This window comes from Budorcas taxicolor, chromosome 5 (genome assembly GCF_023091745.1).
Source record: "Budorcas taxicolor isolate Tak-1 chromosome 5, Takin1.1, whole genome shotgun sequence".
NCBI lineage: Eukaryota > Metazoa > Chordata > Mammalia > Artiodactyla > Bovidae > Budorcas > Budorcas taxicolor.
Genome location: NC_068914.1, coordinates 17,418,638 through 17,438,055, shown reverse-complemented (window position 1 = coordinate 17,438,055; position 19,418 = coordinate 17,418,638). Strand labels below are relative to the sequence as shown.

General features: G+C 38.6%; 2 protein-coding genes across 6 annotated transcripts in view; one reads left to right on the top strand and one right to left on the bottom strand.

Annotated features, from left to right (window-relative positions):
* ASCC1 (activating signal cointegrator 1 complex subunit 1) overlaps nucleotides 1-7,612 on the bottom strand; it is a 116,619-nt gene extending 109,007 nt beyond the window's left edge. The window contains exons 1-4 of the mRNA XM_052639502.1: nucleotides 7,485-7,612; nucleotides 5,978-6,104; nucleotides 4,952-5,051; nucleotides 1,297-1,394 (exon numbers count right to left, since the gene is read on the bottom strand). Of these exons, the coding sequence (XP_052495462.1) occupies nucleotides 1,297-1,394; nucleotides 4,952-5,051; nucleotides 5,978-6,086 (307 nt within the window). The 5' untranslated portion in view covers nucleotides 6,087-6,104; nucleotides 7,485-7,612. The remainder of the gene's footprint in view (nucleotides 1-1,296; nucleotides 1,395-4,951; nucleotides 5,052-5,977; nucleotides 6,105-7,484) is intronic.
* Nucleotides 7,613-7,651: 39 nt separating this feature from the next.
* On the top strand, nucleotides 7,652-17,837 carry ANAPC16 (anaphase promoting complex subunit 16). Of its 5 annotated transcripts, none has more exons than XM_052639504.1 (5): nucleotides 7,652-7,754; nucleotides 9,017-9,113; nucleotides 10,852-11,020; nucleotides 16,025-16,099; nucleotides 17,012-17,837. In XM_052639504.1, the coding sequence occupies exons 3-5, from the start codon at nucleotides 10,879-10,881 to the stop codon at nucleotides 17,125-17,127; spliced, it is 333 nt and encodes a 110-aa protein (XP_052495464.1). In that variant the 5' UTR covers nucleotides 7,652-7,754; nucleotides 9,017-9,113; nucleotides 10,852-10,878; the 3' UTR covers nucleotides 17,128-17,837. The 5 variants fall into 5 exon arrangements, with proteins under 5 accessions (XP_052495464.1, XP_052495466.1, XP_052495467.1 ...); XM_052639507.1 differs by having other exon boundaries at nucleotides 7,661-7,754; nucleotides 9,017-9,067; XM_052639505.1 differs by having other exon boundaries at nucleotides 7,717-7,754; nucleotides 8,991-9,113.
* The last annotated feature ends 1,581 nt before the right edge of the window (nucleotides 17,838-19,418 follow it).

Below are 19,418 nucleotides of genomic sequence, written 5' to 3'. Positions count from 1 at the left end.
GGGAAACAGATTAACTGTCAGCAACAATTATGGCTGAAATTCATAACATAAAAGATTTCTCTTTATACTTTATATATAATTTCTACAAGCTTTTCTTTTTGAAAGCATGTATTAATTTTTAAATCAGAAAAAGAAAGAAGCTTTAATGCAATTAATAAAATTACTTCAGTATTTATAACCTGAACTTTAACACTTAAGGAAAGACACAAGCTTTTTTTTAAAAAAACAGTAATTCTAATGAACTAAATATCTATTTTAATGAGAGTCCTTCAAAAATGTCATTAAAGTTCTGAAGTTAGAGTTTACTCGTTACCAAGGGGCTGGGGAAAACTCCAGCACGCCACTGTCCAAAATAGGAGCCCACATGCAGCCAGTTAAATTAAAAGATAAATGAATTAAAATTAAATAGAATTTAAAATTCAGTTCCTCAGTCACATTAGCCACCTTTCAAGTACTCACTCACGATTGGCTAGTGGCTCTTTGGATACTGCAAATATACAATATACTCACCATCATGGAAAGTTCTTCTGGACAGCACCACTCTAAAGTCAACCGCTATTTATCTGCCACAGTGATTATTTTTACATAGAACAAAATAAGAAGAGTACTTATAATTCTTTTCTCCTAAAACTTAATACAATCTACAAGTGTTTATGGAAAATGGATTATTGGAGGCTGCGGCACTTACTTGATGCTGAAAAATTCCTACTGTTTTAAAAATTCTGTCCCTTCAGTACCCCTCACTCAAAGTCACTTTACAAGTCTGTGCACTTGGTTCACATTGATGCTTTAGTACAGAACTTTCTGACATGGTTTCTATTGCCAAACTATTTTTCCTCACCTGAACACTTACTTGAGTCAGGCTGTCGTTTTAATTATTACTCTTACAATTTCCTTCCTAGTCTACAAAGCAAGATAAAAACAAGATAACTAATAGGGAAAGGGCTGAGCTTCATTTCAAATTTGCTGATCTCACTTTTTCTCTCTAATTCTAACTTCGAATAATTCACAAACTCCATTTCAAGCTATTGAAGCATACAAGAAATCTCCTAGTCCACAATAAAATCTGGAAGCTTTATTCCATCAGTGTGTAGTAAAGTATCAAATTAAGGCCCAGGTACTCAAATCAAGATAAGGCTGTATAAGTACATCTTTCCTCATCTGAGAGATTGATACTGACATAAAAAGAACAACAGCTACAGAACCACATAAAAAATATAATCATCAAACACTGCAGTTGGGTCACAGTATTCCATACACATACAAAAGTGACTGCAAACATATATAGAGTCTCACCAATTTCTCCTTCTTGTCCAGGCTTAGGAATGCTAATAGAAGTTTTGGTCTCCACTTCTAGTTTCTTTCTAGTGTCCCCTCTCTTTCCAACAATATGCCTATAATATAGAGAAAGTTAATTAATGTAAGTCAAAATATACCAGAATAAAGAACTCCATCATATTTAAATCCTATGTGGCCAGAGATACTCCCTCATAGAAGAGTGCTTCAGTACAAACTCAGTTTTCACAGAGGAAATAACAAATTATATAGCTTTATAGAACATGTTGCATTATATTCACTGACAATACTCCTACAGCCAATTCAATGCCTAGAAAGAATAATTAAACCCAATGCCTGTTTGCTTCTCAAAACTAGATTCAAAATCTGGGTCTGCAGTTAAGTGAAAGAAAAGCTAGCATAGTTTCATTGGACACTTGAATGGGTCTACAATTTGAAGGGGGAAAATCTTGCCCTCTTAGACAGCAAATTAACTACATTTTGAGTTCATCCTAGGGGAATTATCCTTCATTAATTAAATAATGGTAAAGAGCTTAGCAAAGAGCAGGGTCCACCAACCAAGACAGATGCAAGCACAGAAAGAGGTAACCCTCAGGCTGAATTCAAACACACAGACATGTCTTGTTTGGGAGATTTCACCTAAAACTTGGGAAATTTCACCTAAAAAATATTGATTTCTAAGTTCTTTCAAAAAATTGGGAGATCTGACTACTCAATGGCAAAAATAGGCTGGAACATGAGCTCATTTCTGAAAATGGAATATGAATTCATCACAATCCCTGCCACTTCCTACTGTCTTTTATTGACTCCAATCATCTATTGGCTCACATTACCTACTTAGGCCGCCTAGTATAAATAATTCTGACCATCCAAAGCTATCTTCTGGAACCCATAGTAATTAGATGTATCAAAGCAAATGAGACTACTTTACTCCCAGGAGAAAAGTTTCAGAGTCTAAATAAAGCACTAACAGACCATCACAGGACCATAAAGTTAAGAGAAAAAACTTCCTCATCAACAGTATTTTGACTTCGATGATTTCAATTACAGTACACTACAGCATTGGTGACTGTGCCTAAAATTCTGTACTTGTTTTTACATGGAATAACCAAGTCCGATTATTTCCATTAAGATTTATTGTAGTAAGCCAGCTTTTTATAAAACATGTTCAGAAGAGGACTGGAACTCCACAGTTTCCACGTGGTTTTTCTCTGTGTTGAGCTAACACCAACTCCCTCAGCCTTTGCCTTTCCAGGTCTTATCAATAAAGGAGTATTTTCAGTCAGGTTCCTGTTTGTTAGCACATGGCTAGTGGACAAACCTCTCATAAAGTAGTTGCCTCAAAGTGTTATTAATAGTCTAGGCACCTTAGAAAGGGAAGTGGTTGAGGTTAAAGAGGCTTTAGAAGCAAACAAACCTTGGCCAAGTCATTTAACCACGCTTAGCCTACTACTTCACTTAAAAAAATGGAGTGAATAATACCTAAGTATCATAAGGTTGGTCGTAAGGATTAAATGTGATCATATATGAAAGGACTTCCCAGTGACTGGCACATAGCTCAGTATAGACCATGTCATCCTCATTAAACTCATGATGGCATCCTTCCAGTTGAGAGTACAGACAGACCCAAAAGACGTTTACATGGAAAGTCTAAAGCATTCACTAAAATAATACAGATAAACAGTGAAAGGATGACTCCTTATTGTATAAGTGGAAATTCTTGCCAGATCAAATGGTTCTCAATCTTGGCTACACACTGGAATCACCTGGGTAGCTATAAAAACTAATAATGCCTGGGTTCAGCTCCCAGAGATTTCAGACTCAACTGGTCTGGGGTACACCTAGGTATTAGGAGTTTTTAAAACTCCCCAGGTGATTCTAATGTGTACCTGAAGTTGAGAGCCACAGTATTAGACCTCGTCTGTGGACATGTGCACCACTATTAGACTTTGATTATAAGTTAGTTTGGTCAAGTAATTTCTTCCTTGGACCAAATAAGCTTACATAAATGATTCTTAAGAAAGAAATCTTCCATGTATTTGTCAATAAGACCAAAAGGAAGGAAGAGAGGAAGAGAAGGAAGGAAGAAGAAAGGAAAAAAGAAAGAAGTCTTCCTAGTAAATATTGTCTATTAATTAGGATTTAGCAGAACCAATACTTAATCTAACATGCAAGTCATCTGGAACAAAATGAGTATTTAGAATATATAAAATTCAAAAGGTCATATGGTTAGAATCAGACATTTAAGGAATCTTTACATACCTTAGCAGTAACAAATTTATACATTAAGGAAGACATGTTGCATTGATTTTTACCAGGAATCTGAGTCACAGCTTTCTAAAATCACATTTCTTAGAAGAAAATGTGACTGAAACCTGGGAGGAAAGTGAGCTGTCAGGATTAGCATTTGGTTTCTCATTTGGTCCCATTCCAGGAGAGAAACTTCATCCTCAATAGGTGTTTCAGAAAATTCTCAAGGTGAAAAAAATGCAACTATTCACCTCTTGGAACTTACAGGTGTATGATTCTGTATTTGGAGACCTCCTCTCATAGAGAAGTACAGACAGACTTTATTCATCTGGTACAACACAGAAAAACAATCTATCACTTCCTAGACCATCCTATCTTCAGAGGTGCAAGCCCAAAAGAAGCCAGCCAGCTACATGAGCTAACGATATTAGTGGTTAATAAGAGACAGAATATGATCAACACGAAGGCAAGCAGGCACAGATTGAAATGATCACAAAGCTTCCAAGCAATTTAAAACTAACGATGATTCCGGAAAAAGCATTTTAGTCTTTGACAAGAACTGGAGGACAACAGAACAGACACATTCCTGCCTTCAAGTAGTTTCCTGTCTAGCGGAAGAAACATCAAATAGCTGACAAATAAATATAAACATTAGGCTTGAGAAATGCTATAAAGGAAAAGTAGTGGTGTTATGAAAACATATACTATGGTAATCAATGTGGTGGATGGGGATGCTGGTGTCAAAACAAGCTTCCCTAAGGAAGGAGAATATATTAATAACTAGGTAATGTAAGGAAAGGGAACAGCATATGCCAAAGCTAGAAGGTAGGAAGGAACCAAGCACATTTGAGGAACTGAAGAAAACCAGTTAACCTTAAGTGCAAATCCAGGGAAAGAGTGGTGTGAGCTGAAACTGAAAAATGCAGGGCTGGCTAAGTCATGTTCAAGATTTTGGCCACTGCTCTAATGGAATAAAATTCCATCTTCCAGGGAAGAATGTTAATGGATTTCAAGCAAAGGTAATAAAATAATCAGATTTTCCTTTTAAAAAGATTATTCCACCCTCAATGTGAAGAACTGATTGGAAGAGAGCAACAATCAGTGTGGAGAGACCAGTAAGTAGGCTATTTGAAATAATTCACAGAAGAGGTAGCAGAATGGCTATAAAGAAAAAGTAAGTGGTAGATTCAAAAGATACTTAAGAGGCAAAATCAACAGGACTTGGTGATGTATATGGAATGATGAAACTGATCTGCAATTAGTCTTTAGAAATTCTAGGATGTTAAACACTAAACCATTTTGTCACTAATAAGTACTGTAATAAGTGTGGAAAGGAGAAGAATCAGCTTCCTTCTAAGTTTCCTAGAAGTGCCTTCCCATGAAGCTGCCAAGGGGCATCACTCACTTGTAGAGGAGGCTCGGGGCCTTCACGGTACATCGGAAACCTTGTGGGGTCTGCACCACCTCGTAGGTTTCACAGGGCTCTTCTGCACACTCCATGAGGCCTGTACAGAAATCATAACATCTCACTCAGAGCTGTTGCTCTGTGGACAACAGTCTTTCTTCTCCTTAGCTGTCCAACCATTCTTGAGGTTTAAAGAAAAGCAATACACACACACAAAGAACAGCCATACACTTTACACTGCAGAACACTGCTCCAACGTTCCTCCTCACCTGCTCTTAGACAAAAAAATAAAGAATAAAAACACATGATTATTTTAAATCTTCCAATCTTGGAACATTGGAAAAGGAGTATCTACATACCACTATTTAATTGTTTTCTCCCAGAAATAAATCTTGTGTACTATTTTACGGAGACATAATTCACATAAAATTCATACTCTTAAAATGTACAACTCAGTGGTTTTTAGTATTAGGACACAAAATCACTTCAGTGAATGAGGTAGGTAGGAGTGATACTGGAGAATTTACTCCATACAGCCAAGACAAAGAGAAAACAGGAGGCTGAAATAAGAGCTCAAGGCCCCAGGGCTGAAGGGAAACAGCCACGACAGTTGTATATTTGAAACTGCCTGAATATGACTGCAGAGAAGAAAAGAATTATGACACAACAATAACAGTTAATATTGGGCGTATGTTCATTTATTTCAACAATTTATAAAAACTAGTTCATAGCTTTACAGATAAAAGAACTTAATTTTGCCAGAGACAATTGTTAATATTAATAGCTAACTAAAATTACCCCTTATTACATTTAAGCCTCTGCACAAAGATGAGACACAACTTAACTTATGAACTGAGAACACCTCCTCAAACAAACTCACCAGCCCACTCAGAATCAACAAGGGAGCTGTGAGAGGCCAAACAAGTCAAATTTCAGTGCTCTCACAGAAACACTGAAACAAAGAATTGCTTCTACAATACGGATAACATTGTACTTCTAATCTGACCAAAAAGCAACTAAGATTACCTTGGTAATAGTCATCATCTTCTTCATGTTGATAAGTCTGTTCTTGGATGGGATTCTTCCTATAAACCCGTCCACCAATTTTTATAAGCTGTGGACGCAGAACTTCCATGTGGATCTTTACACAGGCCTACAAGGAGAGAATTGGGCATCAGTTTATAGTCCATCCTAAGCAAAAGCATTACTGTTTCCACTAGATTTCCCCTATCTAGAAGCTGTTTTATTAAGTCAATTGCTGCATTTTCCACTACACTATTCCACTTCTGGCACACTCAAGACAGTAATTTGCAAACTATTCAGCATTCCTCAAAAAAAGTGATTATAAGATACTAAGCCTGTCCATGACTTTGGAAGAGAGACTAGAGGTCTCATTACTTTAAACTAAAAGGAGTAAAATTCAACCTCTGTGCTTATCTGAACATTTGTGAAGTGTCTCACCCTCTTATCCAGTATGACAGTTAAGAGAATTAGGGATATGCCTGGTGTGCTGCGATTCATGGAGTTGCAAAAAGTTGGATACGACTGAGCAACTGAAATGAACTGAACTGAACTCAAATGAACTGAACTGAACTGAACTGAATACATTTATCCTCAAGGGGAGGACAAAAAAACCTTAACTACTTTTACAGGTGCTAGAAATACATACTCAACAATTAGATCCAGTTGCCTATTAAAACAAAGTTAAAATATGACTTAACCAACATGGTTCTTCAAACTAACACATTGCTGAGGGAAGGAATTCAGTTTCTATAGTCACTGCCAAAAACTGTACATCACTCAGGGAGAAACCAAGTTTCTAGTCACCACTTAATGAATTAACAATTTAGGAAGCAAAGCTTCTTAGGGGTAGCTCTGGTTACGTTTAACCAAGGTTCCTAACACTTATGGTACATGGTCTTGAAACCCAAGATAACTTAAGCGGTCCCCCTCCAAAAAGATCAATCCTTACTAAACACACTAATGCTCAATCTAACCTCAGGAAGTAAATCGCTTTCATTCATTGGTAATCTGCTTACAGAACCAATGAGTTAGTTTCGTGTTGTGAGAAACAACAATATACAAGGTAAACAGACTTGAACATCGAAAGAGGAGGCATAACTAGCAATACTTTAATGACATTACACCCTAATACTCAATTCCCCAGGACCTCTCACAGGAAAAAAAAAAAAAAAAAGGCTCGTCACAAAAGTAGACTTCAGTGTCAAGGTAGGTCCTCAAACAAAAGTAGACTTCAATGTCAAGGTAGGTCCTCAAACAAAAGTAGACTTCAGTGTCAAGGTAGGTCCTCAAACTGAGCTGTGGAAGAGAGGGTTGTCTCAGAGATAGCAAACCCTCCATCTGCCTTTCCTATAAGGCCCTGGGCTACAAGACTACTCAGGAAGGATGGGGGAATAGCCAATTTAATCCTGCTCCGTGGTGGTTTGGAGAGACAGAGGAAAGCAGAAGGCCTACAAGGTCCGGGAGCGAAGATGAAACCCTGAATCATACATAAAAGCGAGCAAAAACCAACCCCAGTACGTCAAAGCAAGCGAACAGAGAAGGACTCCGCGGTGGTACGAAAACCGCTGTAGTGAGAGCAGACCAAGGACGCAGGAGGTCTCTCCCAGAACCGGGTCTCCGTGGCTCTCCGCCCCGGCCACGCCCACCATTGCACTGGCGCGCGCACGCCGCGGCCGCCGCGGGCTCCCTCCGCACGGGCGCGAGCACGCCGCCGCCCTCGTCGTAGAAACCGCAGCCGCTGCAGTTGGGGGCGGGGCTGTAAAGTGCCAAAGCAGCTGAGGTAAGTGGTCGAGGGCTCAGGGACCCTCGGGAGCTTGCTGGAAAGGGAGCTGATCCCTGGGATCCTACCTGAAGGGACTAGTAAAGTGGAGAAAGGAGGAGGAGGAACTGGAGCCTGCCGCAGTGGGCGTATAAGAGGAAATTTCCTCAGGCCGCACGAGACAATTGCGCATGCGGGCCAAGCGGTGGCGCCTGCGCAGTGGGATGGCGCCAGTGGAGTCGCCCCCTGGAGACCGGGGAGGTGGGGTGAGATGGAGGTCTGGGTGGGTGTGGGGTCATGGCTTGGAGTTAGCTTGGGAATAGCTGACATTCTGACCCATCCCCTCTTCAGCCCCTTTCTACCCAAGCTGTTTTTAGCTGCAGCACCTTTTTGATTGGTAATCCAGCTATTTGGAATGATTTCTGATGATGGAGTTTAATGATTGCTTGTCTTTTTGATAAGGAGACTTTTTAAAAAGGATTCTTTTCAAGAATATAAGCATGTATCTGCTAGGAAGGAAAGTGGTTTATGAATACGAGGTCATCCCTGTCATGCATGAAGTAAATGTGTTGATCATCCTGTCACTGAACACAACCATGCAGTATCTCTGCTCTCCTGTAAGAATCTCTACTGCCAATAGTTCCAGCTTCCCTTATTGGGTCAAGTCCCAGCTTATTTCATCATTAGTATTTAAATATTCAACAAAATGTTACTGAGCACCTACCTTGGGCTTGGCAGCCTAATTGGAAAAACAGTTGTGTAAACAGATCTACAGAATGAGGGAGAAAAAACCAATCATGGACCAACCCTCCTGACATCAAACTTTTCTATCCCCTGTTAGCCCTGTGTTCTGTCATTTGTTCCTTGTTCATTCAGGAAACACTAATCCAGGTTCTGTGCTAGGCCTTGAGAGTAAAAAGACAACTCCTTCCCCTTTTCCTAAGAAAAGGGTTCTTCCTAAGATCATTAACCTTAAAATGAAAGAATGGGGTGCATTTTCCCTCTTCTTGAGCATGCACTTTCCATTCTAAGAGACATTTGACATTGACACTCTGTGTCAGATGGAGAGAATTAAGACTTTTCCCATGAGTGTGTTGAAACATACTAAGTATGAAAAATTGGAATCTGCAGGGGGAAAAAAAAAAAAAGATTCAGGACTAAATATTCATTGGTAGTTTTGGATAGCTGTTGTTTACTGTGCCTGTGAGTGTTCCAAATGCTTTAGTTATATTAACCTTCCTGACACCTCTGATGTAGGTACTATCATTATCTGCATTCTATAGATGAGACAGCTGAGGAGCAGAGAGGTGGAGTGATTTGTCCCGAATCAGACGGCAAGTAACAAAGCCAGGACGTGAACCTGGGCCAAGAGGCTTCAGAGTGAGCTCTTAATCACTGTGCTGTTTCACCTCACAGAGTACATGTTGTTTAGTCGCTCTGTCATGTCTGACTCTTGGCGACCCTAGGACTATAGCCCACTAGGCTCCTGTGTCCCCATGGGATCCCAGGCAGAAATACAGGAGTCGGTTTCCATTTCCTTCTCCAGGGGATCTTCCCAACCCAGGGATCGAGCCCATGTCTCCTGCATTGACAAGTGGATTCTTTACCACTGAGCCACCGGGGAAGCCCATATAGCACATGACAATGCAATAAAGCCATTGCTTAAAAAATGGCACAACAAATAAGCTGAAGTCTGTATGCCTGTGTGCAAAATGGGGGGATTGGATTAGATGGCCTTTAAGGAATCTTGTGGTTCCTGTGAAATGTCAACTCATTTAGCAAACATTTAAATCAACAGCTAGTTGGTATAAGCCAAGCATAATGTTTGGTCTTGGTGATCAGAATGCCTGCCTTTATAGAGCAGTTCCAAACTAGCGTTTATTGTGAGTTTCACTTTAACTTTGGTTACCACCTGCTGGTAGCATTCAAAATTTAACCTATATCTTTAAAGCTAAAAATTACTTAGGTAATCTTTCCATCTCAGCAGAAAACTGCTTATATGTGTTAAGTGAAAGTGAAGTCTCTCAGTCGTGTCCGACTCTTTGCCACCCCGTGGACTGTAGCCCACCAAGCTCCCCTGTCCGTGGGATTCTCCAGGCAAGAATACTGGAGTGGGTTGCCATTTCCTTCTCCAGGAGATCTTCCTGACCCAGGGATCGAACCAGGGTCTCCCGCATTGCAGGCAGACGCTTTAACCTCTGAGCCACACTCAAATTACTTTAATATGTGTTAAAGTTGTTGCTAATTCTGCACTCCACTTTTCAACCCTGGCTGTTCTATGTCTTGAATGATAGTTATGAGTTTGAAAGAAGACTGTTCTTTTTATATAGAAAACATAAACCTTTTGGAATCTTCTGTAAATGTGTAGTGTAAGCTGCTATTTTGTTTTGAACTTTTTAAAGGAGACATATATTTGGTACAGATTTTCTCATTTACGTTTGGACCTTTTGATTTTTTAATTTGATATAGTATTAAACACTCACAGCCCCTCTAATTCCTAATAAGCCATGATTCTAAGATCATTCTTGAACTATTTTGTTCCAGTTTTGGGACACCACCAAGTGATCAATTTGGGTATTACATTTGGATGAAAAAATTTTTTTTAATTTAATGAAAGGGCCAATATGTATTTCCTAACCATTCCCCTTCCTTGGGAACAGAACACAGTGTTATTCTGGAATTTTATTTGGAAAATTTTATAAGTGAATTTCTTGGTGTGGCTTGGTCAGGATGTATCCAAGACAAACTGTCCCATGAGGCATGGTTGTTTTATCCTCATATAATTTATTTCCTCAGTCAAATTGCTGCCTTGGCACTGCCATATCACCCTTTCATAACCCATAAATCACCCACAGTCAATCCCAAATGACATAAACAGTTTGTTCATGGTAGGAAGTAGTGTTTTATGTAGAAAAACTAAGAATAAACATATTTTCACTTAAAATCCTGAGTGACATTTTGGCCCAGGGAGCCTTAAAAGATCGTGTGAGTACAGAGGGTAGAAAATTTGGAACTAATTCTTGACTAAACTGCATGCTGGCTTTCATGGTAGCTGGAATGAAATGTTGTCGGTCTCACGTCCATAAACTGCCAATTTGCTGTTTTTCTTTCTCTGTAGTGAAGTGAGAATTCTGCCAGAGAGGAAATGGCTGCCTCTTCATCGTCCTCCTCAGCTGGTGGGGTCAGTGGAAGTTCTGTCACTGGATCTGGTTTCAGTGTCTCAGACCTTGCCCCACCACGGAAAGCCCTTTTCACCTACCCCAAAGGAGCTGGAGAGATGTTGGAAGGTGATCTCATGCTGCTTTTTGCTGAATAATTGGATTCAGACCTGCAATGAATATTAATTGTAAAGAAGCTATTAAGTGGATTAGTTACGAGTTTGTCCTGATTTCAGCTCTACATTTCATCTCTTGTCCTCATTTCAAAATATCTTTAAAACACAAATCTTTCTCCAGAATTAGGGTTTTGGAGCTGAAAAAGACTTTGGAAATCATGGAGGTCATTTAGAGTTATTTAGACCCAGAAAAGATAAAGTGATTTGACCATGTGAAAAGACACAGTCAGCACTTGGACCAGGAATTCCATTAAACTCCTGCTCCAGTTTGCTTTATCCTGGCACCAGTCGGCTTCCCTATGGTTAGTAGGTTTCATATATATTTTTTCTAATATAATTGACCTACAGATAGATGAAGAGATTCTGAGAGAAAATAAAAACCAATCTACTATTCTTACGTGGCCCACTGCAGGACAGTGCGGTGTGGTTTCTCAAGCACTGGAGCTGGATGTGCATCAAATCATCCCCTATCTTATTCAGCACACATTTGCAAACTGGCTGGCCAAGATCAGGGCACAGGCTATAAACATGAAACAACTTTAGTACCTAGAATTCATCAGGTACATGTCACTTTAGGAGATGGACCAATAAATTCTTAATAGAGAACATTAAAACCTCCTGAAGAGCTGATTTAAAATGTACATTTCTGGCTCACCTAGAGATTCCAAATTAGTCTAGGTTATAGCACAAGAATCTCCATTTTGACTAACATCCAGGGGATTCTTATGAAAGTGGCCCTTAACTATTAAACTATTCTTCATACCTCGAAAAAAATCAGCAAAGAACCTATTAAAGATTCAAAATCTACTTGATTCAAGCACATCTGTGCTTAATTGTATATTGATCCTTTTTGCTTTAAATATTGCAAATTTCAGTAAATATACTTAAAAATCTGGAAATATCTGAGAAAGGCACAGACTGTAGTTAAGAGTCAGCTTTTGGGGGGTGGTCTTCATTTATATCAGGTATAATAAAAAGCAGAGGTTTGGATTAAGCCAACGCAGACAGAAGTATCACTTGTGACAGGAAAACACAGGAAGACTGGGACCATAGGGAAGACTGGGACTACATATAGGAAGACTTTTTAGAATTGGTTCAAATCATGATTGGTGAAGTAAACAACCAGATATTGTAGTTAGTGATACATGAGGTGCATGTACTGATACTTCTGTCTATGCCCTTTTGTTTTCTTCAATTATGTTAACTGAATACTCAAGCTAACATCACTGAGTCTGGAGGTAGTGAACATCTAGGGCCTTGTTTACCATATTTGGCACTAAAAATAAATTATGATGTAAGTTATATGCTTCAGAGACCTGGTATTAGGAAGTTTCTCCCAAAACAAATCAAAAGTTGGAGGCACTTTAATTTCTTAATGAGTTTTATGGCAGCAGAAAAGGAATCCTTATTTAACAATGAACCCTAAGATTAAAGTCATTTAAAGTCTAGCTACAGGAGGAATTTAATACAGCGGTACCTCCATGGTCTCAGAGCTGTCAGCATACTTTGTCAGTGTATACCAGATTTCTTGGAAACATTAAAGAAGAAAGGCTTCTGAGATTAGTCTAAATTTTGATGTTCTAACAAGTGATACTTCTGTCCACTTTTATTCCATCTCAGTATGCTTCATGGGGGACTATGTTGCCTTTCTACTGTACAATGAATTTAAGTTTAAATTTGCAGTGCCCAGTTTGGGTTTTCTTCCTTAGGTTTAAAGTTTCACCTATACTTTAAAGCTATTTACATTTAAGGACAACCTATGAAAACTTAGAGGTGGCAGCCCTTGAACTATCCTGAGTCAAGTGAAAAATGTTAAATTGAAAAGGGTACCCTTAAATGTGAATTAAAAGGGATGGTAGATTTGGTTACCTCATCCTACTATGTTTATAGGTGATACTATTATGCAGGTAATCTAATGCACATGTACCTGACCATTTTTCTTACGGAACTTTAATGGAATACAGGCATACCTTGTTTTGTTGGGCTTTGCTGATACCATGTATTTTACAGATGGAAGGTTTGGTCAACCTTGCCTTGAACAAGTATGTTGGCGGCATTTTTTCAACAGCATTTACTCATTGCCTATCTCTGTGTCACATTTTGGTAATTCTGACAGTATTTCAAACCCTCCACCAGCAAAAAGGTTACCTTTCCTTGAAGGCTTGATGATGGTTAGCATTTTTTTAGCAGTATTTTTTAATTAAGGTATGTACATTCTTTTTTTTTAGACATAATGCTATTGCACACTTAACAGACTACAGCATGGTATAAGCATAACTTTTATATGTGATAGGAAACTAAAAAATTAGTGTGATTTGCTTTATTGCAGTGGTCTGGAACCAGGCCTATGACATCTCTGAGATATGCCTGTATGAAAATAGAGTAGGAACAGTTGCCTCTTCAGAGTAAGAACAAAGCAATTAGGTGCTGTTTATTATCTTAACAGGTTCAACTTGGTCTTGCATCCTCCCAAGTCTAGGATAATAAACCGAAATAACCTGTACTTAACCTTGTGTATTAACTTTTTTGTGTATCTGCTGTCTGATATCAAGACACCTCACATATGCAGTGTACTGTACAGGACTTTTCAACATTCTCCTGCCTTTGGCTAGGATTGTCTCACCCAGATATTAGTAAGCAAATTGGAGACTGCCTTCCAGTCCTGAAATGGCTGAATTTTGGTGGCATTGTACGCCACTGGAGCATAAATTATCTGCCATTGCCTGTTTTCCCGCTGTGGGATAATAAGTCTTTTAAATGAATTTGTTAGCATCCTATTTATTGGAGTTAACAGTGGTGTTAGATTTGGACAATTTACTGAACTTTTCACCATTTATAACCTTTACTTGTCCCTTAAAGAGGAAAGCTGATGTATTGCTACTTGGTGTGTTACAAAGAGTTTGATTACAATTTCTAAATGGAAGACAGATTGCCCCAGGCTGACTCCTCTCTGGAGAAATTCCAGACTTTAGATTGTTACAGATATCACATCTAATAGGATGTAGCCAAGAAGCAGTGGACTTTGTGGTTAATGCAGAGCTGCAAATCAGCAAAAATGTGTTCCATAGACATGCAAAGCAGCAAAGTGATATGCGGGTGCCTTTCTGAAAGATTAGTTTACGTATCCTTTTGCTTTGAAGTTCATTATCAAGGGAAATATGCAAATGTTATAATTTAAGCATTTATCCTAATAACACCTGTGATTAAATGTAAGCGGGAGGCAGCACTTTGAAGAGCTTGCAAACAAATCTTGGCCTGGTCCTTACAGCCAGAATCCCCACTGCCTTGGTGTGATAGCCTCAAGTTCAGGATCAAACCACCTGAGAAGAGCTCTAATTCTGTATGCTTTGCTCTTCCTAAAATAAAACTTAAGTTATAATTTGATTCTTTAATCAAGGGTATGAATGCTGGCATACTTACACAATTTATTAGGCATAATAAATTGCATCACTGGTGTCAAATGTTCACACAGCCCCTCTTCCCATAGTGGGATTCATAGTTATTTTCAGGCCATTTCCCTTATTTGAAAAACTCAGTAATATCATTGGCTTACCTAGATCTTTAGACTGGACAGCCAGTATAATATTCAATAGTTGAAAATTAAATTTTTGCTCAGTTTAGATGATTTAAATGAGTTACATTCTGCCAGAGGAATAGGAGTGGGAGGAGGGAATGGGATCTATCCCCATATGACACAATATTTAGAAAAGAAGTTGAATTTAAAGAATAATAAAGTCTACATAACTATATGAAATTATATTTTGACATAATATATAATATGTGTATATATTAATACATAATAATTTCATATAATGTATGGAATAATTATATTTTTGAAACAATTTTGAAGATAATAGTAGAAGCCCTCTTGGTCGTATATTTAAGCTATTTGAATATAGTATCTATGGTTTTTCTTATTTATCATGAGCTTCTGAAATAAGGTCTGCCTTGCGTGAAACTCAGCATGAAGCCAGAATATGTTAGTCCTGTCTGCTTGTCACTTAATAGCTGGCTGACGGCAGCAACCCGTGATTGATGGGTGAGTGCTTGACATCCAGCAGTGTTGGCATGAACCGCCGCCTAAAAAAAGACAGCTGTGTCCTCTCCCTTCATTTGTTTTAGAATTTCTGCAATAAGATCCCTTCCCTGAATGGTTTCTGCTACCCCTTGAAGTCACATTTTCCTACATGAGTTCTACGTCTGTAGGGGTATGTTTTGTTGTATCAGCCCTTGCCTGATAAGGAATAACATGAACTAGCTTATGTTTCACAATCATCTTCCACGTACTGGGGTGACTGAATTAGCTACCTTCATGTATCCAGTTCTTGGCATCAGTACAATGCTAGGTTCTGAAATTGCACCATACTTTTATAACCATCCAAATTGCAGTGTTCTAGTTAAGTTGGAAAATCAAGGTTGTAGTTTGCGTTTACAGAATGAAATTTCCCAGCAGTGTTTTGTGATGGTCATTGTGATATAACTTGATATACAAAATATTGACAATAGCTATTTTTCTTCAACTTTACTGTTTAGAATGAAAACAATTAAGAGTTTTGGTGTACCTTTGTATTTTGAAAGTTCGGGTCCACATGGCCAAATGTGTTAGTTGTCGGTGTTTGCTTGACATACAAAATAGGAGAACATTAAGAAATTGTCAAGTTAGGATGGGAGAAGTGTTGACCAGGACATCATACTGGGGTTTCTTGTTTTTGTTATTTTAACACTATTTTTAAACTCTTGAACAAGTAGAGGGACTATTTTAACATTCTAGAGTATAGAAGTAGCTTTTATAACACAGCAGTGTTAATTCTAAGTGAAACAGAAGCCCTTTGTAAACACTGAAAACTAGACCCTGAATGTAAAAGCAGGGAGAATGGGTGTGTTTACTACATTTATCAGAAGCCATTAGATTAAAATGGATTGGAGCAGATTAAAACTTGTCCTCTTCTGTTTCTAGATGGCTCTGAGAGATTCCTCTGTGAATCTGTTTTCAGCTATCAAGTGGCATCTACGCTCAAACAGGTGAAACATGGTAAGCACGTGAGTACTGTGTACTTAACTGTGAAAATGAACTTACTAGGAACTGGAAGGGTGGGAGAGGGGGACTTAGAAAGGTCAGAGTGCTCTGTAACAAAAACTCAGCAAGGCTACTTAAGTGGACTTCCCAAATTGCCTGCAGATAAGAACATTCTACAGTTCTTAATCCACAGATAATGTTACATTAAGACTTAAATTTTAAGTCAAAGGGGTTAGTTTTCTAGGGGAGTTAATGCTTCCTACTCCTCTTGTATTGCTTTTTCCACTCCTTCCTGAAACCTTCTTTTCCTGTTGTCCTCCATTGTTACCACTGTCTGCATCTTCAGATATGTATGTAATACCTCTTGGTCTATCTGGATTCGAAGATCCTGGTAGCACCTTTTCTATTCTATCATGCCTCACCCGTCTTCATTTATGCATCAGGGAACTCTGTTCCACCACCAAACCAGACTATTTCTCCCCTGAGAACATAATGTTGGGGTGGGCGGGGGTAGGGGGAGCTGCAATTGCTTGTAACCCTAGGTTTTTGGCTTTTCGGGTTTGTTTGCTTTTTGTAGCATACAGGATCTTAGTTCCCCAACCAGGGATAGAACCAGTTCCCCCTGCAGTGGAAACACAGAACCTTAACTACTTGTAACCCTAGATTCTTAGGATACCAATCATAAATTTAGTACACAAATGGCATGGAGGATAAGCACTACTATTTTTTTAAGATTGTCTTAAGTAATTATCCTACAATTAAAAATAAAATGTAAATTAAAAGATTAAGTCTTCTGACAACATAGGGTAAGACCCCATTACTAGAATATTGAGGGGGGAAAATCTTTCTAGAAATTATTTTTAAATCAGTCATCATCTTGCTGCTTGGTGTATAATTAATAAATACTATCTCCTTGATTCTTTACAGATCAGCAAGTTGCTCGGATGGAAAAATTAGCTGGTTTGGTAGAAGAGCTGGAGGCAGATGAGTGGCGATTTAAACCCATCGAGCAGCTGCTGGGGTTCACACCCTCTTCAGGTTAACCTGGCCTGGATGGTCGTCTCGGGTGCACAGCAAGTGCAGGTCTAGCAAGGAACTTTTCTTACAGTGTATATAGCCATCCAGAGATTCACGGCTCCACCACTGAATTGTTAATTCACATTCATACTTGGTTTCTCTGTATCTATACACAAGCAACAAATTCTTAAGTGTGTGATCTTGCAGGGAAATTTTTTGCTTATTTGTTTAAAAAAGTATTGAGAATCGGATTTAGACAATCGACATCAGAGAACCAGGAAGTTTGGGTTTAAAAGAGATTTATAAAACTTCACAATCCAGGACACATGCCAGAATTGGCCAGACGAAAGACATCCCTCCTGTCATTCACACAGTTCCTAGAATCCTCACCAGTCAAGCCCAAGGTCAGGATCTGGAATTATAAAATACATTTCTGACCTAAAACCCTTCTTTTTGCAGATGAATGTGATTTCGACTCAGGACTTGTCCAAATTAGGAATTTTTTAATGTTTGGGATTTTTTCTATTTTTAGACATCTAATTCTATAGATTCTAACTTTTTCTAACCTCTTCTAGGCATGCCAAATGCTGGCAAAAAGAATTGCTTTTTGAATGTTGAAGTTCTTGTAAAAATAAAGCAGTGAGCAAAATCCTTTTAAACACAGAAATCCTGAGTTCATCTTGTTGGTGGGCTCTGGCAATTCTGTAGCAAATAAATCCTTTGAAAGAACTCCAAATTGGTTTCTTTATCCTTTCAAAGCCTCAGGGATTTGGGATAGGGGGAAGAGGTCAAATTACTTTTTTATAAGAAGGGAATCTAACAACCATTTCTCCTAAACAAATGGTAGATTTGCTTCATCTCAGGGATATTTGTCTTTTTAGAAGTATATGAATTTTTTTTTTAATTTTTTTTTTTTACTTTATTTTACTTTACAATACTATATTGGTTTTGCCATACATTGACATGAATCCACCACGGGTGTATACAAGCTCCCAATCCCGGATCCCCCTCCCACCTCCCACCCCAGAAGTATATGAATTTATCATCAATATCTAAGTAGGTTTTTAACCATGATAAGGGAAAACCTGATAAGCTAAGAGATGATCTTTTGTTTTTTCTCATGGGACCCCCACGTCCACCCTACATAGTTAGGAGAGTCATTTAGATTGTATGCAAATTTTGCCCCAGACAGAATTTGCCTTTCTCCTCATTAATAACTTGTTCCTGACCTGCTTAGAGTTAGTTAATTATGAATAAATAAAATCCCAGTAGCAGTTGGCCTTAATCTCAGGAGTTCAGAATGTTTTAATACATACTCCGTGACAGGGAGGTGGTGGCCTCATTGAGTTGATAACGGAGTCTGAGCACAGGGAAGATGAAGACCCGCACATGGCCACATAACCCAGACACCGAAGAAAATCTTAAAACAGATTGCAGTTTATTGACAATTCAGCCCACTAACCTTGTCTCTGGAGCACATCAGAGCACAAAAATTACCAGCCCTCAAACTCACTAATTTCCATATAATACTTCTTAACCTAAACCAGTTCCATTATTGAAAGCCGTTGAATTTCCTAACATTGTCCTGTTGGGTATCAACCATCTTCATGATTACCAAAGCAAAAATTTTAAATACCTAGTCTGCAATAAACCTTTCAATCATATTTTCAGTGACAGTTTAGAAGCAATCACTAACTTCCATTTGATTTATGTAACTATAGGACCCAGACACTGTATTACCTCGTCTTTACCCTCTGGTATTGAACTTAAAGAATTTTTGTCTCTTTAAGTTGTACATTTCTTTTCATGGCCTTACAGTTCAGTGGAAATACTTTGCGAAGCCCCTTTTCCAGTGACCATTCGGCTTCTCCTTGAATGCTGCCAGAAGCAAGACCCTCACTGTTTGAAGATGGCCTCTCCCTCTCTGCACCTTTCTGTTGGCCATTATGCCTCATCCATAACTCCTATTACTACGCTTTGGGCTTGAAGATGGACCTGTTGTTGTTCATCTTTCATCACTTCTGCACTCATTATGTGCCAGTCACTCAAAGGAACTAATTATAGTCCTTTCAGTAACACTGCAAGATGTATTAAAAAAAAACCCTAATACAGATGAACTTGAAGCTCAGAGAAGGCATTACTACATGCCCAGGCTGCCTAGCTAAGTAAGTGGCCAAGTCTGGATTTGAACTGAATGTGCCAGACTCCAAAGCTGAGATTATTTTATATATTATATATATATATAATTGAAAGGTTTATATATATATATACATACACACACATATATGTACCATGCTTCATCCCACTGACCCCAACC